The 11,861-nt window shown below is 55.0% G+C and overlaps 2 protein-coding genes across 2 annotated transcripts; one reads left to right on the forward strand and one right to left on the reverse strand.

Annotated features, from left to right (window-relative positions):
- Nucleotides 1-1,550: 1,550 nt before the first annotated feature.
- On the forward strand, nucleotides 1,551-5,452 carry NECHADRAFT_32676 (uncharacterized protein; the record flags this gene model as incomplete). The annotated part of the gene is made up of 5 exons (XM_003045899.1): nucleotides 1,551-1,634; nucleotides 1,695-1,725; nucleotides 1,859-5,056; nucleotides 5,114-5,247; nucleotides 5,306-5,452. The coding sequence occupies 5 exons, from the start codon at nucleotides 1,551-1,553 to the stop codon at nucleotides 5,450-5,452; spliced, it is 3,594 nt and encodes a 1,197-aa protein (XP_003045945.1).
- Nucleotides 5,453-7,110: 1,658 nt separating this feature from the next.
- On the reverse strand, nucleotides 7,111-10,511 carry NECHADRAFT_32798 (uncharacterized protein; the record flags this gene model as incomplete). The annotated part of the gene is made up of 4 exons (XM_003046463.1): nucleotides 7,111-8,926; nucleotides 8,981-9,660; nucleotides 9,724-9,993; nucleotides 10,044-10,511. 4 exons carry the CDS (start codon nucleotides 10,509-10,511, stop codon nucleotides 7,111-7,113), a joined length of 3,234 nt encoding a protein of 1,077 aa, XP_003046509.1.
- Between the last annotated feature and the right edge of the window lie 1,350 nt (nucleotides 10,512-11,861).

An 11,861-nucleotide genomic window follows, 5' to 3' on the forward strand; every position in this document is an offset into this window, starting at 1 on the left:
GTACCGCACACGTTCATGGATGGCCAAGGTAGTAACCCTTGGATATGCCCTGACGCAGAGCCCTTCCTTGCGAGCTTCTGCTACGTGGATCAACCTCATTCCAATCGACGAGGCTCCCTGCCGGGGAAACCGTGAATCGTAGCATGCACGACAAATCTGACAATGTGCCTGGACGGGTTGACAAATACGCAACAGACCCAACAAGTCGGTTTCCACGGCTTCTGCTGCTGCTTGTTCAGCCTCCTCCTCCTCCTGTATACGTATGGATATTGCGCGGCGTGTACATACACTACTGAGCTTTACCCCTGGTCTGCCACAGCCCCTGCTCCTCTAGAAGCCCTGGCACGGCGTTTCCATAGGTTGTTGGATGGTATCCGTGCCTCGTCAGACCCGACAAGAGGCGGGAGACTGAGGTGATCCATCCATGAGCCCCCCTCCCCAACTTCCTTCTCAACCTGACCCAACCCGGGGCTGGAACGGAGTGCTAGGGGCCGTTTAGCGTGTTGGTCCCCTTGAAAGCTGGAACCCTTCCACTGTGTTCCAGGCTTAGTGGGTGATCCCCTCCCCCTAGACTGCTGGGCGTCCTCACTAATCCCTCCACTAAATCCTCTTCATCCTCCCAGGCTCCGTGAAGTCAAGTGGCTTGCTGTTCATCCCATCCCCATTTGGATCCCACGTCTCCATTCCCACCTATCCATTCATTCCTCCCATCTCGACACCCGCCGTCTTCCTTCGTGAACCAGACACAATCCGGATCGGATCCTCTCTTTTTCTGTGTCTGGCCCGGGGTCCTCTGGGTTCTAGTTCTTCTTCCATCATCCATCACATCTTCTTTTGTCATCCATCCAGAGGGTTCCGTCACTGTCAGTCTCGCCCCGTCCCGCATCGACATTGTCAACCGAGCGTCGAGGTTTCATCGCTCAGCGCCTTTCGTCCTCGCCCATCGCTCCTAGGCCTCGCTCGCTTCCATCCGTTTGCCTCCAGCTCTCAGAGCTCAACTTGCAGCTTCAAATCAACTGAGGCCCCTCTCGCCAATCCCGTCGCTGGACCACCCTGGCCCTATTCCACGGACCAAGGACCTCCTGGACCCTCGTCCTCATCAAACCCAACCCTCCACACGCCCCCTTGTCTGGTCTGGTCCGCCTTTGCTGGCTTGTCCTGACTTTGGCTGGGCTGTCCTCTGCTGCTTCTTGACCTCAGCTCAGGTCCCTCCTCCAGTTCCAATCAGTCTTCCTTCACAGCAGCCCGAGGCACGACCCTGCGCCGTCGTTGCTTGATCGACTCCAACATCGACCGACTATCCCGACGACCCTCTCCTCGCGCCGAGTTCTGGCTACCACTCGCCTCTCCGATCGTTGATCCGATCTCTCCGTTCATCCCCTCGACTCGTCCATGACGCCTGCTCTCTAGCCACGTCGTGTCGCTTGCTACCTTGGGCCGAAGCCTTCACCTTCATGAGAGCCGTTGCCGCCGTCAGCACCACACCTCGCTCGCTCCACTCTCCGCCCCAAAGTCGACTTCCGCTCTTTGGCTGATACAGACCGCCCACCATGGCCGGCATCGTTGAAGACTACCTCGACGGTTCCATGGACAATGATACCGACGATGTATTTCCATGCAAAGGTTGCGGAGAAGTATGATATTTCTACGAGTGTATACGGTCTACGACCTGTTACTGACTGGTGCTATTCTAGATCCTCGAGGAAGGCAAGGCGTTTGAACTAGGTATGTGAAAGTTTTCCACATTGACGATACCCCTCGTTATGCTTCCGCAGCCCGATGCCACCGCAAGATGGCTCAGAGCGGGAGCTGTCGGTTATCGCCGTCTCATTGTACTATTTGCTGACCGTCTTGACAGCTGGCAACCGATGGCACCTGGACTGCTTCCGGTGCAACACCTGTGGTACCCTCCTAGACTCCGATGCGAACCTCCTCCTTCTCGGCGATGGGTCTCTCATCTGCAATAACTGTACATACAGCTGCAGCGCCTGCGGTAACAAGATCGAAGACCTAGCTATCCTTACTGGGGAACAAGCGTTTTGCGCAACTTGCTTCCGCTGCCGCAACTGCAAACGCAAGATTGAGAACCTTCGATATGCTCGAACCTCACAAGGCATTTTCTGCATGGGCTGCCACGAAACGTTGATGGCCAGGCGTAGGAAGAAATCAAAGGCGGCCGCCGCTGCAAAAGCAAGAGAAAAAGAGCACTCGCCGATGATCACTGAGAAGTCGTTGCCCGCTCTGCCAGCCAACGCCATCCCTCCTAATGCGTTTTCCAACGACCGTGTCGACCCCGACTCTGACACTGCTACCGAGCTTTCTCCTCGGCCTCGGACAGGCCACGGTCGGAACGAGTCGTCGTCTCGAAGCAGCTCTCGACCAGCCCGCTCTCCGGAGCGCAAGGGCGGCGATGGCTTAAGCCTACCGGCTACCACATACCGAAACAATCGCAATTCGACCATGATGTCACGGGCTGATACTGGCGCAGTTGATCCTGACAGCTTCCTCATTTCAGTAGCCCTGGATCCTAGCCCGCATCCGACTCCGCGGTCGACGTCCGAGAATCTTTCTGATGTGGGCAAGACCAAGGAAAAGGACTATTTCAGTGCGCCCAAGTCAGCTGCATCTGAGAAGCAAAGTAACTCGCACAACACAACCCCTCACATTGCTTTCCAAGAGAAGGGCCGCCAGCCTTCTTCGTCAGAGTATGAAACCCCTCCCAAGTTACCATCCCGGAAGCTCTCCAAGTCATCGAGAACCGACACGAGTAGACGCTCGCCGGCGATTGATGACAGGCCTCAGAAGGCAGCCAGCCGCCGTCCACCCACCAACGAGGACTTTAAGCTCCAGGAGGCCCCCAAGAGCAAGAAGTTGGTATCAAGGAGCAGCTCACAATCTTCGAGCGTCCCGGCGGAGACCACCAGCTCTGCCAGGACAAGCAATGGAACGCGGAAGGAGAGCGGCTATGGCGGTGTGGCTCATTCCGAAAGCACTGTTACAACACCCGCCTCGCGGTCATCACAAGAGTCGAGGCGGCTGGATGAGGATGAACTTCGTGCTTCGATGGACTCATCATCCAGAACATCTTCCCGGCCAGAGAACGCCAAGCCCATTGCTCGGAAAGAGGTCCCTGCCACTGGCACAAGAAACGGTAAGACACAGTCTGGTCATGGAATCACTGAAGGGTTGCTAATATCGATACCAGTCAACGGAAATGCCAGGCAGCCCGCTCGACAAGAAACAGAAGATGCCACGCCCACTCGAAAGAACCCCCCTCGAACCTCATCGGTGGAGCAGAAGAAGACGGATACCTACATGCAGCCACGGTCAGCTCCCGCTCCTCCCACTCAAATCCACACCCAGGTGCACCCGGGTGGCAAGGAGGCGACTGGTACCAAGGACGATGGCACATCCCCCAAGCACTCACCCAAGCTGCCTAGATGGAGCAGCGGGGGCGACTTTAGTATGGATGAGGACATGGCCCGTATCCTTGGCACCGACGAAGGCTCGACGTCTATCCTTCGTCGTGTGTCCAACGCTGTAAGACATGGCCGCACTAACAGTGTGGAATCGCCCATCGGAAACCCTTCAAGGACTGGCCACACACGAAGCATCAGCGAGACTACTCGCGCAACTGGCTCTCCTCGCTGGCCCAGGACACCAGTTGCCGAGGAATACGGTCACGCTCACGAAATTAGCAGCCCAATGTCGCTGGCATCTGGCGACGATCCTGCTTTCCTCAAGCGACAGCTCCGAAACTCTGAGCAGCGAGTAGCAGAGCTCGAGAGGCAATTCATGACGGAGAAGGATCTCAAGAGCCTCAACAAGAAGCTGGTGGAGAAGCGAAAGACGGTGTCTGTTCTCGACACCCAAACCGAGATTATGATTCGACAGCTGGAGGTCCTGGCCGGATACGTTGAGCGAGCCAAGGAAACCAAGACGCCTGTAGACCCGCGGGATCTTGAGGACTCGGCGATCAAGGAGTTTGTGCAGAAGCTTGACAAGGTCAAGATGAGCATGTCTGCGGCGATCGAGCAGCTCCACGAGGAACGAGACGAACTCCTCGAGGAGAAGAACCAGGCGATTGCTGATCGAGACCGTGCTCTCCTCGAGTTTGAGCAGCTGTCGTCCAAGAACGCGCAGCTCGCAGACATGAACAACGACTTGACACACCAGATTCAGGAACGTTTCAAGTCGCAGATTGGAGGGGATATCAAGTCCCCTGGAGGCCTCGGAATCTATGGCCCCGGCAAGGGACCTAACAGCTCCTCCCTCAACCTGGATTCCGCCAGCCTGTCGACGGGTGCCACTCTTGTCCCTGCCGACGAGGAGCCCATTGTGGAAGCCGGCCCGACGGTGGTGCAGGTCCGGAAGGGCCAGGCCAAGAAGTTCAACTGGAAGAAGGGATCCAAGGGATTGGCCCAGAACGTGGCCAAGGGCGTTAACAGGGCTGTTGTCGCATTCCAGAACGATCGTGAAAGGATGCAGCACCAGGGCGGTGCTCCTCTGAGTGGGGAGAACATCGGCATGCCCTACAATATGACGGTTGCTCAGGTTGAGGCACCAGCTGGCCCTATCTCTAACGGTGGTGCGAACGTGCATGTCGTACACACGGGACACGCAGGCCAGAACAAGCAGCAAGCCGACCGAGACCGACAAGGCTTTGGATTCTTTGGCAAGAAGAACACGCTTCCCAAGTCGGGATCGGCGGGCAACATGAGCAATGCAGAGCCAGCCGAGCCACCGACGGTTCTGTTTGGATCTGACCTTACTGAGCGATCCGATCATGAGCGCCGACAGATCCCCAGCGTGGTGACGAGATGTATTGAAGAGGTGGAACTAAGGGGAATGGATCAGGAGGGTATCTACCGAAAGACTGGTGGCAACTCACAGGTCAACATGATCAAGGATGGATTCAGCAAGGACGAGAACTTTGACATTTCGGATCCTGACCTGGATATCACGGCGGTGACGAGTGTGCTGAAGCAATATTTCCGCAAGCTTCCCATGCCGCTACTGACCTTTGACATTTATGAGCGTGTTCTCGAGTCGAATGGTGAGTCACTGAAGGAAGTGTCTTGGCTGAATCACGGTTTGCTAATACATGATATAGCGGTTGCGGACGAGACAGAACGATGCGATCACCTGCGTAAGACGTTTGCTTCGATGCCCCAACGGCATCGTGATTGCCTCGAGTTCCTCATGTTCCATCTGGCACGCGTGGCAAAGCGTGAGCCCGAGAACTTGGTAAGTGATGACCCCTGAATAACGGCGATGACCTCGTTTGCTGACAGTCCTTGTTTAGATGTCTCCCAAGAACCTGGCTGTCGTGTTTGCGCCAACGATTATGCGTGATACAAGCATTGAGCGTGAGATGACGGACATGCACGCAAAGAACATTGCTATTCAATTTGTCATCGAGAACAGTCACACCATCTTTGAGGATGCTTAAGCACAGGCACCGGCTTTGCTTCTCAAACACGGCAACAAAAGCAACCCAGTTATTACGAGTGTTACATTATGACGCCTTTTTACGAGACCTTTGAGTCGTGGATACCTAGGCTACCTTTGCAGAGATGCCACCATCATCATCTTATCACGAAACGATTTCGGCACCTTTGGATTTAAAGCGGCCTCGCTGGTTTGTTTCCATGCGTGTCATGCTGCGCACACCGGGCGTTTTTGTGCTAGGACATTTAATGATATCCAACTCTTTTTTTTTTCACATTCCGCTTACTTGCTTTCCTGGGTGCTTCACTGGGTTCCCTGCGACTGCTTTTTGCGTCAACGTTGGCGAGTTCGTTTATGCTTCTTCTTTTTTTTACCTGGGCCATGAGGACAAAGGGGGGAGTATTGGTTACGAGTGGACGTTGTTGCTGTGGGTTTACTTTACTTTACTTTGCACTACTACTATGATAGGATCTTGGTCTTTTTGTTGTTTCTATTGATTGATGGAAATGAATGAATGGGTGGCATGCATCGATCATTCTTGCGTGCTTGCTTGGAATGGAAAGGAATGGAATTCTCATGGTGGCCTCAGTTTCACTTCACTTCACCTCACTTTACACTGCTTTGCTGGGTTGGCTCATGTGTTGTTGCTCTACTTGACTTTGTTTCAAGAGTGTTGCCGTCCCTGCTTGGCCAGTTATGCCATGTTGTTGTTCTTTTGGGTCAGGCAGGAAAAGTACCACTTTACCCCCCTTTCAGACATGATATCTTGTTGATTGATGATATTTGGCGGTTGATTGCCTTCTGTTGAACCCCCCTTCATGGAGGGTTTTTTTGAATATTTTATCCCCCATACTCTCTACTCCCTCCCCCTCCCCGCCTTGTTTCTCTTTGAATGTCCATCTCTGGAATTGGAGGACGTGTTGGATATGTGTGTATGTATTGGTTGTGATGAAGTCGATCCCCTGCTACCCGGGAGTCGGAAAGAAAAACTATGATGATGTATGGCTCGTCAAAGAGACCAGATTGCGATGTAGCTACAGACACAAACCCAGATGGCAAACTCTTTTCATGAGATATGTATCTTGTGCGAGGAACTAAATAACGAGAAATATGCTTGCTCTATTACAATAGGCATAAATGATAACTAGGACATTGTTATCAATGACGCCACAGTATCAAAGAACACCATAACGAACACATGACAACATCAAAACCCAATTATGAAACTTTCTATAGCCAGTACATACTATGCCAGACTCTCTTGATTGCCAAATTGATCAGGCATATAATTACAAAAAGCTAAGTGTATAATTACAAGCAACGCAAAAAAGTCTTCACAAAAAAAGGGGGGGGGCAACTATTCAATAGCAGCAGCAACAGCAACAAACGTGTTAGAAACATAGAATCAAAAAACCACGTCTTGTAAAAGCCCACGGATGCGTGACCAGAGAAGAACCATCAACGGCAACATGTCCTTGCAGGTTCGTGTCATGATCCTCTCGTGGTGCCAAAGAAACTCCATAATCAAATCTCACGCCCTTGATGTTTGTTTCCCGTCCTTTACCAAAACTCCGGCATCCAGCGCCAATATTTTGTGACAACAGGTCCCGTCCAGCGCCGCCTCAATGACTATTCAACTCCTCGCTTGCTAAAGTTGACTCAGGCAGCAACAGGAGGGCCCTGCTCGCGCTGTCTCTTGACGATGTAGTATGTGATCAAGCTCTTAGGATCGTCCTGGACATCCCTGAGGGCATGCCAGAAGGACTCCTCGCCGACGCGAGCGTGCAGAGCCACGCAGAGCTGAACAGCATCCATGCGGACGCCAGAATCAGCCGAGACGAGGCACCGACCGGCGAGAGCAGCAAGTTGGCCGAGCTCTGTGTCGGTGGGCACAAAGGTGGTCCTCTTGTCGAGCATGGTCCGTAGAACATGCAGTCCCGTGCTGAGGATACGGTTGTCCTCAGGGGCAGTACCGTCGTACGCTTCGAGACGCTTGGTCAGAACAACAACAATCTCAGAGCCATCGCCAATGGTGACAAGCTCGTCAGCCAGCAGCTCGACGCCGCTGACAATGTGTGCACGGATGTCATATGCGCTGCGAGTCTCGAGAAGAGACTCGAGGCCCCTGGACACGTGAGGCTGGAAGTTGTCACGTTCCTTTCGGAGAAGTAGCCTGATGGTGGCCAGGATCTGGGCCTTGATATCCTGGGCCTTGTCCACGTTGACATTGGGCAAGGGGTCCTCAAGATACTGGAACAGGCCAATCAGAAGCGCCTCAAACTTGTCGTCCGTGAAGATGCCCTTGCTGTCTCGCAAGAGAGACTGCAGCTTCCGGAAGCCGTGGACATCAAGAGTTCGGGCCTTGATCCTTGTGATGCCACTGTCCAGCAGCCGCGAGTTCTGCTTCGTCCTCTCGGGAGAGTCTACGTCTTGCATCACGGGAGTCTGAGCGTTGGGCAGGTTGGCCGCATCGGCGTTGACAGGCTTGTCCTCCAGCACAGGGAGGTTGAAGGTCGGCTTGGGGGTTGCCTGATCATCAGTAAAGGGGTCTTCGTACACTTGCAATGTCGAGGCAGGAGTTCCAGGCACAGGCTCTACCTGCATGGGCTCTGCGAGAACGGGGACAGGAGCTGGAGCAGGAGTCGGTTCTACCACGAGCTCTGCCACGGGCTCTGCAACTGGCTCCGGTGCAGGTGCTGGAGCAGACTCTAGTACAGGCTCTGGCATGGACTCGGTCACTGGAGTACTCAACTCCTCAGGCGCCTCTGGGGGTGGTGCAGATGCCTGCCGTTGCAAGCCAGCCATGGTTGGGACTACGAGAGTGAAATCCTCATTCGCCCTTGAGGGACTGCTTGAGGGTAGCATAGCAGACTGCGATTGCTTCAACTTGGTAGGGCTCACACGGGGCGAAGCCGCTGGCTTGACTGGCGACCTTGCAGAAGTAGGAGATGGCAGGCTAGACTCGCTGGCATGAGGCGCATGACCGGGACGTGGCCGAGGTCCAGTCCTCTTAGGAGTGGTCGCTCTGGGCCTTGGCGTCGTGGTCTTTGACTTCACACTCTCAGGACTCCCAGGTTCCACAGACGGGTGATCACGAACAGAGTAAGGGCCAGCAGTGGCAGGACGAGCCGCCAGTTCCGGCCTTCTCCTCGTTGGCCGCATCGGAGCCCCTGACATGCCACCAGCCTCTGGCCGGGTTCGAGTTGCCGAAGGCTTGGTAGCTGTCGTCGTCGTCTTCACGGGTGAAAGGTGAGCCATGGCAGAGCCAGGTCGAGCTGGGAGGTTCTTGGCAGCAAGGTTTGCCTTTCGCTGAGCCATCATTGCCTCGCGGAGGCTGGGTTTGCTGGTGCCCATTGTGCTCTTGGAAAGCCCAAGACCTGGGCGCGCCACAGGCTCTGCCTTCTTGGGCGAGTTGGGGTTGCTAGGGTCCTTGTTGAGGAGCTTCTGGGCGGTCGTGTCCAAATCGGCCATGAGACTATTTCGTGTTAGCCAAACCAAATGAGGAGCGGTATAGGCGAGTTCAACTTACGCATCTGCTCTCGCGGGCCAGACACCCCAGAATGCCCAGAATGTCGATCGCATCTTCTCTCTCACTGCCGGGTTCGCATCCGCCAGGCCCTTCTTGATACACTTCTCGATCAGATCAACACCACCCGTGTGCTCGATGTGGTTCTTATGCTGGGCCTCCTTCTTCAAGATGGTCTTGACCCAGCCCGTGACGTATGTCCTAGGCGCGACGTTCTTGTCCTGACAGGCCATCCAGATGTGCTGCATCAGTCGAGGGGTGTATGAGACTCTGCTCACGATTGTGTCCACCGTCACATTGGCGAGTTGTGAGCTGATCTTTTTGGTTCCGGCAGAGAGCTTGACAAACGTCTGCATGAGCAGCTCAACCATGGGATCCATGGCCGGGCCAAACGTATTGGCAAGCTCCTGAATAAGGCTACATCCCTCCTTGCACAGACTGGTTCTCAGCGAGACGATCGTCTTGATGATACCGTCCAACAGGCTTCGAATTCCAGCAAGGTAGATATCGGGAAAGTCAGATGCCGCGTTGCCCACAAGCAGCCTTCGGAGCTTTGTGATGGAATCCTCTCGCTTCATCCAGTTTTGTTCCGACTCCTTGCCATCGAAGAACCACGCCATTTCCTTAAAAATGTCATCGAGTTCTCGGTGCGTGTTGACGTACAAGGGGTCGAGGTTCTCGGGCTTAGTGTCGATGCCTGGGGTGATGGGCCGGTCGGCGATGGACGAGACGCTGGCGGAGAGTACTGGACGGGGCGGTGGAGGGGCTTCAGAAGGCGTCTCGGGACGGCCACCCGCTGGGGCAAGTTCCTTGACGATGGCCTGCTCAATGGCGGGTCGCACCTTGAAGTTCTTGAGCTGTCTCTTAAGATCCGATTTGGCGGCACCCGGGGCGGACCGGAAGAGCTCAATGACAGTGTTCTTTGCGGCATCTCGAACCATACCGTCGGCATCTTCGAGTAGTTCCATTAGCGTGGGAACATAGGCCCGGAAGGGAAGTCCCTGTTCTTTGTGCATCTACGGAATTAGCACATGTAACCGCGATCCCTGTTGATCATGGTTCTCACCTGTAATAGCCAACTCATGGCAGACTCTTTTGCTCTGGCGCTCTTTCCTCCCATGGCCGTAGTCCGGACAAATCGCTCAACATCGACGGGCGCGACAGTGTACAGAGTGACGAGGGAGTGCGATGCAAGAGAGCGAAACTTGTCCTTCTGGTCCCCTAGCTTCTCGATAACCAGGGGCAGCGTGCGACCTGCCTCCTTGGTCAAGAGCTTGGGGTCCTGACGGGACAGGCGGGTCAGGAGGTGGTTGAGCGCCGTGAATCCGGCGTTCATGAGGGCGGCATGCTGCGAGGTGGCAGCGGTGCGCAAGCCGTCAAACAGCTGCGGGACGCTCGCCTCGGGGACATTGTGCTGCTTGATGCCGGACTTGATGAGGGTGACGTACTGGACCTTGGAGTCGAGGGTCGAGTCGCTACGGAGGATGGTCGCGAGGTCGGCGACCTGCTGATCGGTGAGCTTTGTGTCGGCCATGGACTTGTAGGTGACGAATCTATACAATTAGGTGTCAGTCGGTTGCGATGTTTATCATGACAACGGGAGGAGATGGAAGCATGGAGGGGCAGGAAGACGGCGCACATGCCCTCGAGCGACGCCAAAGTGGCACGTACACGCTCGTCTCTCCCGTTAAGTGTCATGACGGCGCTGGTGATGCGCCATGCGTTGAGGATTGCCGGGAAATTAGTCTTCCCAGGCAAGGGAGGAAAGACAGCTGCATCCAGAAGAGAAGACAAGCAAAAACATACCAGCGTGTTTAATTGAGTGACAGTTCGTAGACGGCAGAGCGAAACAGTGGAATCGCTCCGGTTGACGTGCGCATCGAGAGGCGTAGACAAGATTTGTTGTGTTTTGTTTTGTTTTGTTTTGTTGTTGCTAGTGACAAGGCTCTAGTCTTTGTTGTTATCTTTTGGGGTGGTGGGTGTGGGTGGGACAAGGGACTTTGGGGATTTTGGGTGTCTGATGATGGACGTCGGGCGCGGGCGCGAGCTCTGACGCGGGATGGATGGAGCGAAAAACAACGGGGACCAGGGGCTTCCGTAGTTGCCCCGGAGAATGATGGATGTATGTAAACCCAAGCCAGGTGTGCCCCGCAGCTTTTGGGCCGCGCTTGCCCACACGCGCTCTCTGCAACCTGCCCGCTGCGGGTAACGCTGGGGCTTGGCGGGGCTTTAGTTAGGGGCATTTCTGGTTAGAGGCTTTATGGAGGGGTTGTTTTGCTGACAGCTTCACTCATGACAGCTTCACTCATGACATCTTCAAGTTGACTACCTGGTATGAGAAGCTTCATCTTCTTTGCACGACCATAGCTATATTCGGTTATTCCCAAGCTCCAATATTCTTGTGTAACTCTATTCGTTCTCTCCACTCTCCCACCGCCTCTCGTATTTCCTTGCCCAGCCCCTTCTGAGTCCGGACCGCCTCCTGAAAACTCATTCACCCCTCCATTCCATCCACCTCGAAGATCACTCTCACCCAGAAACTCTGAGCACATAACCTTGTGGCCGGCCCGTCCCCAAAGAGTCTCATCTAGTCTCAGCTCTCACTCCTTCTCTCGTATGCCTCATCCTCCTCCCGTGTCAGCCGTCCCGACACCCGCCTTCATCTTCTCCCCGGTCCCGATCATGTCCCCCGCCGTCCAGGTCCCCACACCCTCCGGGTCCCGGGACCGCCCCGAGATCCCCGGCGCCGGAGACTTTGATCTCCCCAAGCTCCGTCTCGAGATCCGAGACCTCTCTCACCCGGGCTCAACTGCCTTCCTCGGTGCCGTCAACGCTGCCGACTACCTTGCTCGTGCTGCCCAGCGCGTACTTGCACTGCTCTACG

This window comes from Fusarium vanettenii, assembly GCF_000151355.1.
Source record: "Fusarium vanettenii 77-13-4 chromosome 2 genomic scaffold NECHAsca_18_chr2_1_0, whole genome shotgun sequence".
Taxonomy (NCBI): Eukaryota; Fungi; Ascomycota; class Sordariomycetes; order Hypocreales; family Nectriaceae; genus Fusarium; species Fusarium vanettenii.